Consider the following 15,426-nt stretch of genomic DNA (forward strand, 5'->3'; position numbering starts at 1 on the left):
CTGCTCCCGGGACGCGGGCTCTTAGGAACGCAGACGTGGCTTGCCTATGGATGTGGTTGAGATTGTCGGCGGGAGTCTCTGGCACAAATAGGACAGTATGGGCCGATGATCCTCGCTCCGTTGTGATCGTGGACGTACTCGACGACGACGAGTCCTCACCTTTGCGCAGTCTCCGTTTGGCCTTCTTGCTTAGGACTGCGGTGAAGCCGTCGACAGCCGAAGAGTCATCACTGGTGGCCGAGTACACCACGCTGACCTGGCTGCTTGCGTCATTCGGGAGGCCAAGTCGTTTCCTCTGGGCGGCAGCAGCTGACCAACCGGGCTGAAGTTCAACAGCGTCCACTTTCATCACCGTCACCAAAAAAGAAAGAGGGGTTTCATTGTAATGTCGTAAATCAGGAAAAAACTGAAGAGGCGAAGGGACGGTGTTCTGGTCTAGAGCCACTTGATCGTCTTCCAATTCCAGTTACGTTTAGAGTGGTTACATGAGTGCGTACGGTCCAGCGTCCATCTTCAATGTACCTTGAAGTATCTATGTTTATCTGCTTGTGAATCAGCTGATACATAAACTTTGAACGCGATAATTTGTCTCTGCTTTCTTCTGCTCTCACTTCCTTCCTTTGAACCCACTCTAGTTTGTGTATGGGTTCTTTAGTAAACGGAAACCAAGTTATGTTAGCGTACTTTAGGGTGGATCTGATGAACGGTTTGCAGATTAGTAATGTAGTCAGCAACTAAGCCCCGCCAGTTGAATTTTACTTCGAATTATATATTTATGAGATGAATATATGTATTCTTTGCTTATGTTGCGAATAATGTTAGCCTTTAAGATTCGCAAGAACACATGCTTGAGGTACCGCTGCGGTGGCCTAGTGGTCTGAGCATCCGCGTGGCATGCGGGAGGTGCGGGGTTCGATCCCCAGTGCCGCCGGCTATCCACCGGTGATACAATGGGTACAAACTTTCTGGTGCTCGGCCTATTTAGAGTGAAATGCTTGGGAAATGTGTCTTTGACAACCCCCCCCCCCCCCCCCCTTGAGTATAAGAAAATACCTTGTGACATGGTGCTCTTTGGCCAAAGATGCCCTTGCGCCATAAAAATATGTCATCATCATCAACACATGCATGAATATTTCTTGTAGTTTCTCTTTAAACATTCTTCTTGCCTTTCCTCTTCATGCTAACCCTACAGTCAGTAATGTATCCTTCTTTTCCGGGTGCTAACTTTTATCTTTTCTTTTCGGGAAGTCTTACAGGCCACTAAAATATTTTGAGTCAGCCTGGAAAAATTCTGAGCGCCTGCCAGTACTCAGAAGTTCGAAACAAACCTAGGAAAATTGCTATAGAAGGAGCTTATGAATTAGTTCGTCAAGGTTATGAACAGAACAAGCGCAGAGGAAATGACGTCGGGGACGGTACTAAACATAAATCGACAGCAGGCATTCGCAACGAGCTCAAACGAGAGTCTGTGAAAATAACAAACAGCACGAAAGGTGCGGGAAAACACTACGCAAAGGCAATCGCGCCTGTACGCGAGAGTAACTACGCGAAAACAATTTCCGCAGTCGCGCCGCCAGATGAACCAAGTTAGTCCGGTATTAGCTTAGAACCGAGTCAGGTACAAAGGACAGTTATAAGACTCGGCCGCCATCTCGTAGGCGCGCGCGATTACTAACGCTGACTGCGAGGCTCGCATCCGAGCTGCACATTTTGTTTTCGAGTTTCGCTCGAAGCTCGCGCAGTTTTGCCAAGAGAAAACGAAAGCCCTCTGCCGTTGAGCGGATAGAGCTCGTAATCAGACTAGGCTTTCGTACGGCCATCAGCGAAAACTAGCCGACAAATGACGCGTGCGGAAACGGAGAGCATAGCGTGACGAGAACAAAGCAGGCATAGGGGCCACGTTCGCCGAACGCAATGGCGTCTCGGTCGTTTGCGTTTGAAACTGCGGATGTTCTAACCCCTTCTCCGAACGTACTTCATAGGGCAGAGGCGGCCTTTCTTTGCGCAGTTTTGCGACAGAGAAAGGCTCGGTGCGCCCTGAAACAAATGGCCTGAAAACAAATTCGCGCAGTGGCTACATGCTTCGAGTCTTCCTGCGGAGGATAGCGTTCCCTGGGAACTGCCTAGGCATGCGTCGTGTTTGCATAAGCGCTATAAAATTTGCAATTCGCGCCACGGGCACAATAGGACGAACGATGACTTCAGTGCGTGATACGTTAGGTATAAGTGTCTTGCGCTTGGTTGCAAAACAGAGCGGAAGATATGCAGCCGTTCTTGTAGTACACCTTTCTCGGTGGCCAAAAACGGAAACGAGAATTACTGGTCGCTGCGCAATTTGCGGTTTTGTTACAGAAGAACTAAAACTGAGTACTAAGCTTCTAGCAATTGGAAAAGTGCGTTTTATTTGTGAAAAGATTTGCAACTGGCAGTTTTTAGGATCACAATGTGGGAGTATGTTTAGAGCTTTAAGCAGGCAAGGCCGCCCAGGCTGACGCTGAATTTGTTGCGAGCGTTTAGTGCAGCGCCTGAAATCACGGAATAAAATTTCCGGCTTGAAGAGTTATTTTAGACGCAAGGATTCTCCATGAACCGCGCCATTTCAAGTTTAGCCTAGCTGCCGTTTTTGTTTTTACGAATGGAGAAAGTGGTGTATGCTTGTTTCAGATTAAGCCATTCAACATGTCTTCGCGACTTAAGTGCTTCAGTTCATATGAATAAGCCAGTCTTTAGACTTTTCGCTCACTGACATACAAATGCTGAAAGGCGGAAGAAACGCTTACACAAGTGCCGTTTAGCGTATTAGGCTTTATTTATTGTGAGTATACGTGCATGAGAGCTGCAAGAAAACTTGGGGAATATTCGCGCTGTCATTCATCTTACCGGCGGAGTTCTTTACCGTGACTTTTTTTTTTGAACTCCAAGGAAACAGTTGGGTGCGTTGCATACCTGTGTGGAAATATTTATTAAACAACGAAAGCTACAACAGAAAACAAAAGCCACGGCCGTACGAAATCTAAGGAAAAGTTGACACGCGCGGGGCATCAAAAAACAATTTGAGCCTTTGTAGGCTTGAAAATTGTTATATATGTTCTGTTTGCTTTCTGTAAAGAGGGAGCGGATGAGAATCGACCGTCATCTTATGCTCGCGTGCTTCGAGGCGTCTTAAGTGAGCCGCAGTTAAGTATATGTTTGATATGATTTGCGCTTATATTTTTAAAATGTTGGTAAATATTGCCGCCGCCCTGCTCACATCACTGAATTGTAATAACACACATAAAATAATGTGAGTCGAAGTGATGCCGCCATTGCTGTCAAGCCCTACATGTGAGCTAATACCAGTGTGCAAGACTACTTTCAGTATGCTTTGCGCATACACATGACTCCTCTAGACCTACATCGTCCATTATCAGCAAACATTGAATTTGTAGACTGATGGTTGAACAGCCGCAGTGCTTTGCTTGGCTTGATTCTCGAGCCGCGCTGCTCTCAATCTACTGTGTCCGCACGTGTTGAGGTTGCGTGAACACGTGCCAGCGACTGCGCAGGAACGCTCCCAGCCACGTCTCGAGACCCACGTAGATAGAGTAGAGGGACACGCCCAGCCACATGCCGATGTAGCCGCCCACGTAGGCAAGTGCTTCCTGTCCCTGCGAAGCGGGACGAGAGCGTAAGATGGACGTCTACGGGGTGACGCCAAGGCGCACGGTTTTGTATAGGTAGATTAGGTTGACTAGAAAAAGGGGCTGTATTGAATGTGTCTGATTCCATGTGAAGTGGCGTTCACAGTGCGTTAGAGCCGGAGCTTAAGAGACTTTTAGCATAGCGGAGACGTACTAGCGTAGACGCATAGGGGTTTACCGGACGCCAGCTGCGCATGAGCAGTTGGAGTCTGGTAAACCACTATGCGTCTACGCTTGTACGTTTCGGCTATGCTAGAATTAGAATCTTAAAGCACTTCCGGGAAAGCAGTCTTGAAATTCCTGTTTCTTCTCTTTACACTACGTGTAGAGGCTTACGTGCGGGCACTTTAGTATTACTAATTTTAAGCATGCTGCCTTTACCGCTCTAACTGTACGCGGTGGTTCGGTCCTCCAGTCAAACTCAACATATACATGTACCGTCGCGATCAAAATATTACGGGACACATGTTCTCGGGAAAAAAATTCATTTCAGCTTTACCTTGCGGCTCAGTCGCGTGGAATTGTTGCCAGCAGATAGAGCATGCGCGTACCTTCGTGTTTTGAAGCATTTCAGGGGACTGGATTACGTGACTGCTCTGAAATAATTGTTTTCCTGCACACACGCGTCCCGTAAATGTTTGATCGCAATAGTACATATTCTTGCTACTGGGTACCATCACCTTTCATAGCTGGTTCTTTTATCTTTCATTTGTCACATACTGCAGTAACTCCTGACTATGCAGGAAAGAATTCATACAATTTGTGACGCAAACATGAACCGTGAAAATAGCTTCTGAAGAAAACGTGACGAAGCATTGCGGTTGATAAGTCAGTGTTTTTGGGGTGAACACTGTAAAAAAAAAAAGTCTCAGTTGCATTTGTCTTGCCAGGTGTAAGGTAACATAACATCAGTTATATGCGTTCTGTTAAATGTTATGTGTTATATTACTTATAGTAATCGTGAAAGCGGCACACCAGGCAACGAAGATCGAGTGTTGTCGAAATACTGCAAAATATTGCTAGAAAAAACCAAATGCGTTAAAAAACACATTCGAGTTATCTTACACCAGTTTTATATACTAATGTCAGTAATATTGTTTGTGTCGTACAAACCAAGTAAGATTTATGAACACAGGCGCGTCGTTTTGCGAAGCAGCCAGGGTCAGTAGACATACCAATAACGCTTACCGAAAGTCTTCTGTGGTAGTAGTATACAGTCTGTGAGTTTGCTGCGAAGCGGACTATTGCCGTGAATGACGACCTGCAACAGCACGCGCGCGCTGTAGTCTTTAAAACGGGATTTCCAAACAGCCGTCGCTAAGAGTGTGCTAGGCTACAGGAGAATGTTCACAGAATGTTGGATACATCGTCTAGATTAGGTACTAAATGAAAAGCAATAAAATGGTTGTAGTTATATAAGCCATTTTTTGAACCCTTTACTGCCCACTGTCGGTAATTCTCGATAAACCGTTTCCACACAATTTTCTAAACTTGCATACTAAGTTTGATGTCAGCATGTTCTCATAAGCCAGCGCTGTTCTGTGAAAATGCTTGGCGTCCCCGTGAGCGAGCTTTGTGAAGGAAAAGGGAGCGCGTATATGCGACTTCCACTCAGCGTCCAAAGATACTTCGTCTCTCATGTTACGACAGATTTTGCGGAAAAACTGTCAAAAAAAAAACACTGGGTGAAAAATTGTTTACTGCACTTGAGCTTTTGAATTGATTCGATGAGTTTGATTTGGTCTTTTACGAAACTGAATGGAATTGGTTTTTTGGGGAAAGGAAATGGCGCGGTATCGTCTCACATATCTTTGGACACCTGAACCGCGCCGTAAGGGAAGGAATAAAGGTGGGAGTGAAAGAAGAAAGGAAGAAAGGGGTGCCACAGTGGAGGGCTCCGGAATAAATTCGACCACCTTGGGATATTTAAGGTTGCGCTGACATCGCACAGCACACGGGCGCCATTGCGTTTCGCCTCCATCGAAACGCTGCCGCCCCGGTCGGCTGTGTTTCGGACAAACGGTAAAAGTGCACCAACTGCTAATTGTTGCTAACTAGCCACATGCCAATTTCTCAAATTTTAGCGCGGCAATAACATAATGTTGATATTGGCTCTTGAATGCTAGTGCATTAGCTAGCACAATATGGAATTAAGAATTTTTTTATCCCTTCATAACGTGGGCAATAAACAGTTAACATAATGCTGCCTAAACTGCTATACTGCAGAAGAGTTCACTTTTTAAAGTAGAGTTCCCACTTTTGCTAGAAAGGTAATCAGAAGAAATGTAATGTGGGATAGCGCGCCAGAGACTCGCTCCTCCTGTCGACCCCTCCATCCTTCTAGGCATCAAAGCCTTCCGTGTTTGTCTCTCTCCATCAGCAGCGAAGATGCTAATCACTTACTGAAATTTACTAGCACTTGTTTAACAGATCTTAAAGGTGCGAGGGAATACGAAGTAAAATATATTAAGTTTAGTGTGCGGCGAAGTCGCAACGATGACTAAGGTAAAACATAATTACGTAGAAGTGTAAAACGTGGATTAATGCTTTTATGTTAATTTTAATTAAGGGCGCTATTCTTGTGGCACTGAAAGGCGATTGATAAGTCAGCGTTTTTGTGAAATGTTTCAGTTGCGTTCCTCATGCCACGTGTCAGGTAACATAACATTAGTTGTATGCGTTCTTTTATATGCTATGTGTTATATTATTTATGTGGCAGGTATAGATTACATGCTTTGAGTTTAAGTTCTAAAAAAAAAGCTGTGAACTTGCGCTGTTTTGCGAGTCGTGCAAAGTGTGGTAAGAAACTTGAACACCATACTTTGTTGACTGTAACCAGCTGTTTATGTCTGAATACAATTTATGGACGTCAGAAAAAAGAATGAATGTTAAGCAGCTTGTGCACAGTAGGTGGTGAACAGTACGTCCATTGACGAGAATTATTAAAGGCGCTATGATTTAGTGCTTACACTCTGCCAGTCTACTCAATCTGCACGCAATTCCATGCGATATTGATACTGTAAAGGAAATGTCACTTGCGGCGTAGCATGCAAGAAGGAAAGAATTTCGCAGAAGCCATTGCGTCACATTTTCTGAGACCCGGCTTCAGGGCTCCACTCTCGGCTCAGCTCGACAATGGTGCAGACGACGCCGCTGCGCCCATCGTTACTACTGGCTGCGCCATCGGCCAAAAGCTTCCGGTAGTCCTTGTGAAATCACGTGACTTCCGGCACATTTTTGTCAGGCAGCGTGGCTAGCGACCGCCCTCCTAAACATTTCTTCCTGCATGCGGCTTAGGCAGCACTGAAAACTGATATATGGCAGACCATGGTCAAAATTCGCGTATACCATCTGTTCTCAATAGAGTGCAGTCTACCGGAAAATATAATTGTCGAAGAAAGTAAAACAGCTGAAAACAATGAGAATGTAAACACTGAGGCATGGTGCTCTGGCAGGCTGGTACTTAACTTTTTCAGTCGCATGCTGTTTAAGCTTCGCTCAAGGAACGCTCGTAAAAAAAGTGACTGTAAATTTATGTTGTTGCAAATCTAATAGTAGGTGTAGCAAAACAATACTTGCTTGTTTTCTCCAGGCTGGCGTGTGTAAGGGAGATAACGGACACTATAAGTGATAAAGTGCAGTATTTGCGTATCGATGTTGCTGAACTGTAATAAAAATCGAGTTCTTTTATTACTAGAAAGTCTGTGCTCGTAAATCGTATGATTGTATATGAAAGCGTCTTTATTAATCTATCGCGCCTCTTCCTGCATCATTGTCTAGAAGTCGACAATTTTTTTTCCGGTTCTTGGCCGTGGCTTTCCTTGCCCAATATAGCACGGCTTTGTAAAAATGTTCTATTTATTTTACCTTGGGTTACTGAGCGAAAAACTAAAACATAAACGTTCAGCTCTAAGAGTTAAGAAACTCTACAGTGTCTTATCGAGTATTTAGATGAAGCTGACAATCATTCAAGCTAAAAAAAGCATAAAGAAATTGCGGTGTTCTCTTTTTGAGATTACAGCGCCACAGTTACTTGTATTAACTTCAGTTTATGCAGAAATTAAAATAAGGCAGAAAAAAAGTACAGCTGGTTAAAATGAGACCGAACCACATGACTTCCTCCTTGCTGCATGCGGTGCTTAATTATTAATTTTCACGCACCAAAGCTGAAGAAGCGGCCGCGAGACACGTTGTATTGGACGGCTCCGGATTTATTTTTGACCTGCTCGGGCTCTTTGACGTGTAATAAAACACTGGTACACCGAGATTTTTGTTAAATGTTTCTTCCATCTGAATGCGCCCGCCAATAACAAGGTTCGATCCCGGGACAATGGGCACAGCTTCCGAACCCCATAGCCGCTGATCCACTTTGCGGGTCTGCACGATGCTTAGCGGCTGAGTTAGCGTGGTGGATGTCTGCTTTCAGCTGTCATGAAAACAGGCTAACGACAAGGTACACAAGGACCGTTATTGCAACTGCAAGTCGCTCCTTTTTTTCTGCGTTGGAGGAAAAAAAGGAATGCCCTGCTAAACACAATCGGCCCAGAATTTCTTGAATATGAGGATACCCCTTAAACGTGGAAATACTGCAAAACACTAGTTGGGAAGCTTTGTGCAGTATAGTGCGGGATGAAGTGAATACGAGTGTTGTCTAATACCAGGTGTCTCACTACGGCCCGTTGGCCGGATGTGGCCCGCGGAGTCGTTCTAACCGACCCACAGCGGGACACAGCCCCAAAATTGGTGTCCGTGCCCCTGCTCGCGGCGAATACTGGGCCTTGTCTATCGCACGCGTGGCGTAGGGGCTCCTATGGATGACCCTTTAAGGGGCAACTGCACCACATTTTGAGAATTCAGCGATACTAAAGCATAATAGAAGTTCAAATCTATATAGGCTGTAGGTAAAACATGCCAACTTTTTCTGCGCTAGCACCGAAACTAAGTAATCGACGATTAAATTTTAGACTTTTCCTCACAGCACCAAAGTTGTGCGAAAAAAGCTTGTGTGCCAAGCCGACAGTGTGTGCCAGAGTTAAAAATGACATAGTGATTTGAATTTTTTTTGTATATGCTGTAGTTTTCGTAGCGGATTCCCTAAGTAACCTCTACATGGACGCTCTTCACCATTATTCCTGTCAACTAGAAAAGAAAATAACCTCTCTCGTTACCTATAGATAACATCAAGAATCCATGCAGGTCTCGAATATGGGTATTTAAAGAATGTGTATATCGATGAAATCGCTACATTGCTGTGCTTACCTGATCATCCGCAAGGCCCACTAGCTTTACGTCATATGTAAGTTCACTGTTGAATAAAAAAAAACAAGAACTTTAAAAATTATTCAAGGCAGTAGTAACTGATGCTCCTTAAACAGCATAAATAGAGGTACAAGAAAGATGGGGAAAATATCAATCACTCATCACTGTAAATTGCGAAAGTAAAAAAAAAAGCCGTTTGTAGCTCAATGTTCACTGCTTCAAGATTTGTCAAAACCTTACATGAGTGGATGTTCCAGGTGAAAGTAAGAATCAAGTCTAACATTCCTTTCTGTTCGTACCGTTTTACGCAAGCGACCTTTCAGCGGTTGGCTAATTGAGAAATAATTGTTGTCTTCTTTGTCGGTTTAAAAAGCATCTTGAGTCAAGCCACACTCACACACACAAAAAAAATGTTACGCATACACACGGCTAAATCTGAAGATAATGACGCTACCTCATATGCCAGGCAGCTCTCTAGAATGCCAAACTGCCTACATTTTTTGGCCTAGTCAACTTACCTGTATCTGAAATCAACAACGTTAGCGACTGCTCTGAAAAGAGTGTAATTGGACTCTGCTCGGTATAAGTAAAGAGGTTGAATAATTCAGCAGTTTTGTAGTAAGAGGAAAATCGAAATCTGACACTCGAAATCGTTAAGGCACTTGTGGTGATTCGCTGCCGTAGGCGTATGATGGATGTGCAGAAGCGAGGCCTCGAAGCGTAACGTTTGCATTATTTCTTTTTTTTCGAACGAAAGAGGGTCAGAGCTAGGGTTTACAGTCCACTGATTACACTGTTATCTTCTCGTACAAAACCTACACCTTAGACTACAACACATTAGTTAGTGGAGGGCTGCAGATTATTCTGGCTATCTGGGCTTCGTCAACCTTACTAAAAACTTTAGTACACGATCATTTCTTTGATTTCCTTCTCCAACGAAACGAAGAAGTAAAGCGGTACTACACTCCTTTTGAAATGCGGGAACTGAAGGTGACCGCCGTTCAGCCGCTCCGGGGGGAGGGGGGGGGGGGGGTCGGTAATGCACTATGTACCACTCACTTGCTTTTCATGCAAGAACTTTCTGCGCATGTGGCATACTCTATCTAAGCTCATGCTAAACAAGAGTTCCGCCCGTCCTCCAGCACTGAGCGATGACCTCTCTGTAGCCGACATGTGCGAAGCCGTGTAGCAAGTTAGAAGAGCCGCGAATGAGTGAACGACCTTAAAAATGTATTTTTGTTGGCTTTCGCTCGTCACGCATATCCCCCCCCCCCCCCCCCCCCCACATATATGATTTCCATACTTTATTTTTTACGTATAAGCTCCATGGAGCAGTTCTTAGCATAAGGCACAAGAGGTGTCAGTGACTCTAGCACGGTTGGCCACGTTTAAGCTGTGTAACCGAGCATGCAACAAACCACCAAAAAAATCACAGGCTTCTCTGAAACCACATCGACGTTTACAGTGCACTTTCTCCTCTCGCTGCAAGACAGCTGGTCGTAAACAATGTCTTTTTTTTTCCCCAAAGCTTCCCAAAACACTCAGCCGCGTACTGCATACGAAGCGAACAATTGTACCGAGACGGTGCACCCTTTAGGTGCCCCAGGGACTTCACTCTCTCGTTTCATACCCGAAGGCTGACACTCGCAACTGAATTCGGTGGCAAAACTTAAGCATACCAGCTCTCAAGCGTAGCAGGGCAAACCCTATAGGGAGCATCCCTTCGCCGTTTTTACTGCTGTCCCGCTCGAAACAGGACGAGCGTCCCTGTACGCCTGCGGCACTGCGTTTTCCCGGTCGGAGAATTTCGTTTAGAGCGAACCGCGGACGCACGTGGTTTGCGTGAAACGTTGCCTAGAAACGACCTCCAGACGCACCCGTACGGCGTTCCGCCGCATTTGCATGCAGAACAGCAAGATGTCCCTGCTTGGCTTGCACCCAAACAATGCTGTTGCCGTTGCTGAACACAAAGACGCGCGTTGCTTGGGGCGCGTGCAAATGGCCTGCGCTCTTTTTGTCTTCCAGGCCAACGATCTTGTCTCGGATCGTTCGAAAGGCGGCCGCCTCTCCCGTACACGCTCAGAAACACTGCTGGTCTTCCTGATCAATGTCTCTGTCCTTGAAGGTTCGTTGGGAACGCATCTCGTGTTCCGATTCGCTGCGTACTGCCCTGTTTAATTCTAGAATTTCTAAAAAAAAAATTAATATCTCTAAGCGTAGACACCTGAGTCGTATCAATGCATTTTATGAGCTGTGAAATAGATGTGCATCGTAAAATATATTAGCATTGTTTTTCTTTACTTTTGTTCATTGTTGCCCTTTCGTATCTCTTGCGCAACTTCTTCGGCCAAAAAGCATGTAATGTTCCATCTGTAAACGTACGCTCTAAACAGAAAGGAGTGTAAACGGAAGTAAGCTGCCCTTAAGCACACTCTATTTAGAGGGAGTGCGCAAGGGGACAGCTTACTCCGTTTACACTCCCATATCGGCGTATTCGTGTTTGGAGTAGTTGAAAGGAAGTGCCCTGCTTTTCCTCGTTCAGTGTCCGTCGCCATCACCTTCCGCTCTCTTCTCTGCATAGCTGGCGGAGGAAAAAATTAAGCTACGCTGAAAAAGGCGGGAAAATTCGTACCTGCAGGGCTGCGTGCACTGTTTTTTGCAAAAGCCGTTGTCTCGGTGGCTAGAGAGGATTTGTACGCATATTCCTGCAAAAAAAAAAAATAGTAGTGTTTTGTTGAAATGTTGAAAAGACAATATGCCCCCGGAGAGAGGCAGAAGGAGGCAAAGCATGCCTCTTGACGCGGCCCGGCTTACACATCAGGACACGCGTGACTAAGCGGCAAATCATACGTACGATAAAAAAAATCACTTTACAAGCAAACAGCAGCATACATTTGGGTAGAAAACCTAATCACAAAGACAAAAGAGAAAGACATTCCTAAAACCTAAATCAAAACAGAAACATGGCACCGTTATGCCCGAACTGCCTAACCATAAAAATAAACACAGGTCTAATGCAGCAACTAGCAAAAGAAAATCATTTCCAAAATGGAAAACAGACACTAGAGTATGAATGTACAGGCGACAGAAAAATCCACAACACTAATAAAAAGAAATTGTGCCAACTAAACTCAAATAATCGCAAAATTACAAAACAGGAAAGCAACATAAATTTCTTCTCAAAGGCAACAAAGGTCGCAGCTTCTTGAGCTATTTCCACTAAAGATGGGTGCGCATTACTTAAGGCTGCAATTCGGTGAATTATACTTTGTGTCCCATAATTCGTTCAGGATCTTGTAGTAGATAGGAGGAAACCATGCGCAATTCTTATTTTGTGTTTCTAAAAAGATACATATTCCGGAAAGAAGTGAAATGCTCCTTAATTGTATGTTTTAACGTAGTTAGTTTAGTTTTAACGTAGTTAGACCTAGTAACGTGCGAGAGCATGTGCTCAGCCTGATTGGCTCATGGTTTTTGTTTGCTGGGTCGTCGGCACATATGGCGACGATATTAGTTCGATAGCAGTATTAGTTGATTAAGACGATTATGTTCAATGCACGGCGCGAAAGTGTGCTGCAGTTTAACACGAGGCGTGATCGGCTGCGCCGATAGCATAGTGTTCTTGTGCAGTGGCCAGTGAAGCTGATCTGTTCGCGCTGACGCGGGTTCGAGTCCCAGTCGCGGCAATATTTATTAATTACATTAATTTATTTATGCTTTGGCCAAGGTCACCCGCAAGGTCAAGCTTCACATAAACTTGGTGAGCCGCTTTGACCTTGTGAAGTAGTGCTTTCATACCGAGAAGAAGCACCAAGTAAGCTTATTACGGCAGTTAACACAGAAAGGCAGGTGTGGCGCCAGAAATCATCAGGTAGTATGGTAAGAACGGCCCCATGTCCCGTGAACTCACGTCGGCTCTCCTTAGTGCAAGGCGCTCCGTTGAACGCGGCCGCTGCGAACTCGTGTTCGGGGAGAGCGCATCCGCATTTTTCCAGCTCCCTCTGGATCGAACAGTCCTGAAGACACACCTGAGCGGAAACAAGGTACGACATACGGTTCGGACGTCGTTGCTCAGCCAACGTTCCTAAAATTTTGACAATAAAGTGCGAAATCTTTGAACACTGATATCAGTGCATGCGGGGGCAGCCAATCATTGTCCTGATGAGTCTCTTCACTCCCTAGAGAAACGACGGTAGCGTGACTTGTACAAGGCTAAGTGGGTTCGGCTTCGTGTATTGTAAACAAAAAAAATGCCGTAGCGTTTTGTGCTTGTTCAGTTATACGAACAGGAGACTTGTAAAAATGAAAACGCATTGCCTCCTTCCCACTCCGAGCTTTTTCTGGGAATTTTCCCCGCGCGGAAAAAAAAGGCATAGCAGAAACGAGGAGCTGCCATGTATTCTAGCCTGTTAGGTCTGGCCATAACGGTAATGATTTCCGTAACAAACAGTCGGGGCAAATGGTGAGCCGTCGTGAGAAAGAAAGGAGCATAAAGAAAACCGAGATGATATATAAGGGAACGAATGCAATTTCTACGCTAACATTTATCCCTGGTTAACAAACCCTTTCTTCAGCAACAGTCGGCCCCTCTTGATTAGGGCTGAATCCTGGCTACACAAACTGGCGTCCCGTCCTTTCTGCTTGGGACAAGAAATAAGTGAAATGCAGGGCATCCAATTACGACGGGGAAGATGAGACTACCTTGCTTGTTACGACAAGCCAGGTCTCGTTTCGGTGAAATATATGAGTTGTGTTGCTGTTACAAACGACACGTAGACACAGAAGCAGAGGAAATGGAATTCGCGTAATGCTATTCTATGCTCCCAACGTTTCGCACGAAATAGATGAAAAGAAATACAGGGACAAGAATGTGGCTGCGTTACTTGTTTTGTAAAGTCAGGTTTTGTTTCTCGGACGTTTGTGACCAGTGCTGTAATAATAGTGGACATGAGATCATAAAATCAAAACACACACAAAAAACTTTTTGCCCCCATCTGTTATTCTATAAAAGAATCTCGATAGTCTTAAAATTAAAATGGTGGTATTCATGCGTGCGGGAAGTGTAGTTTTAATCTTAACCATGCACTGCATGCTACTTTAATCTTATAGCAACTAGCTTTGTAATGCGCAGAATGACAGCCTTTTCTTCGAGAACCATTGCATTTGCAATCGGAGATAAATGCTCCTCGCTCAAAAAGAATCCTGGAAAAATTTTCAGACTACAAAACATTTTGGACAACTTTTTTGTGGCCTCCAGTGTTTCCTCGATCATTTTTCAGGTTTTTGCGTTTGGAAACTGTCAGCTGTTCCTGAGAGCCCTGAGCATGGCTTCATGCATTTGAAGTTTCGAGCCCTTTGCTGATTTGTATGAATTAAGGACAGTTTCAGGAAGATGAGGAGAACCTTTTGTACTATGACGACGCTAGCCTCCTCCCCCCCCCCCCCACCTCTTCTTCCCCCCGGATTATCGGTGACGTAGGCCCGTACAAAGTTTACGGCACTCAAGCGAGCGTAGACAACAATTAAATGTTTCTCTTTTATTTGCACCATTCTTCGCGACCCACGACTCGCAACTAAAGATGGCAGCAAAGCGATATTGGCATAGGTGATTTATTCTTGAGCCATAACATGTTTTCGCTTTAAAACGCGTCCCGCATTAAAGCGACTGTGTGCTTTGAAAGCCAGTAGTGTCTTTAAACTGCACCTGCGAAAGCACCGTGGTGAGCAGGTGTACTAAAAACAAAATTCGGCACAAAGCTATTATCAATCTTGAAAAAGCATTGTTGGCCGGCTTTCCTTGAGGCCAGCATTAAAACTTCCCACCATTTAGGACTCAGTGTGCGAACTACAGGCAGTCATAGCCGCATCACTAAGTTAAAGGGATATATTGAATCAATGTGCGCTTTTATTTTATGACGTCATGGATGCACATGGGATTAGCGGCTTCCACGTACCACGCCATCTATAACATAACAATACTGTGACGCCGTTCCGTTCTCTGTTGCGCTCACCACCGATGCCTTGACTCTTTAAAATATTTTCGGTTTAAAATATTACAAAGAGGAAAAAATTTCAAGTGATAGTTTTAACAGACACCTCGCTGTAGGTATAGCTGCGCGCACTCGAATTAACGTGAATAAGCATTCCACAGTGACTGTACTGACGTTCGGGCTTTACGGCAGATAAATGCGTGATATCGCACAGCCACAATTTAGCGGATGCAGTTCAGTGAGCTCTCATTTTTATTCAAATAAGCAACACTGCCAATGAAATGCGCTGCTTCTAAATTCCGCCAGGGTCGTGTTGTTTCGTGATCTAAGCTGCGATCAAGCCTTGTGTGTTCCAGGTTCTAGTGAGCGTGACTGCATTTGAGAGCTCACCTCGTAGTTCATGTATCCGAAGTAGGCGTCCACTCGACCTCTCGTACGGTAATCGGTGCAGCGAGAAGCGCTTGGGTATGGAAGGCGCCTGAACGACCTCTGGAAAG

The 15,426-nt window shown here is 44.9% G+C and overlaps 1 protein-coding gene across 1 annotated transcript in view; it reads right to left on the reverse strand.

Moving 5' to 3' along the window:
* Positions 1 to 3,086: 3,086 nt before the first annotated feature.
* The window catches only part of LOC144095243 (uncharacterized), a 31,672-nt gene continuing 19,332 nt past the window's right edge, over positions 3,087 to 15,426 (reverse strand). Inside the window, exons 5-10 of the mRNA XM_077629025.1 lie at positions 15,320 to 15,418; positions 12,850 to 12,967; positions 10,817 to 10,899; positions 8,940 to 8,959; positions 4,869 to 4,941; positions 3,087 to 3,647 (exon numbers count right to left, since the gene is read on the reverse strand). Of these exons, the coding sequence (XP_077485151.1) occupies positions 3,492 to 3,647; positions 4,869 to 4,941; positions 8,940 to 8,959; positions 10,817 to 10,899; positions 12,850 to 12,967; positions 15,320 to 15,418 (549 nt within the window). The 3' untranslated portion in view covers positions 3,087 to 3,491. The remainder of the gene's footprint in view (positions 3,648 to 4,868; positions 4,942 to 8,939; positions 8,960 to 10,816; positions 10,900 to 12,849; positions 12,968 to 15,319; positions 15,419 to 15,426) is intronic.

This window comes from Amblyomma americanum, chromosome 6 (assembly GCF_052857255.1).
Source record: "Amblyomma americanum isolate KBUSLIRL-KWMA chromosome 6, ASM5285725v1, whole genome shotgun sequence".
In the NCBI taxonomy this organism is placed as follows: Eukaryota; Metazoa; Arthropoda; class Arachnida; order Ixodida; family Ixodidae; genus Amblyomma; species Amblyomma americanum.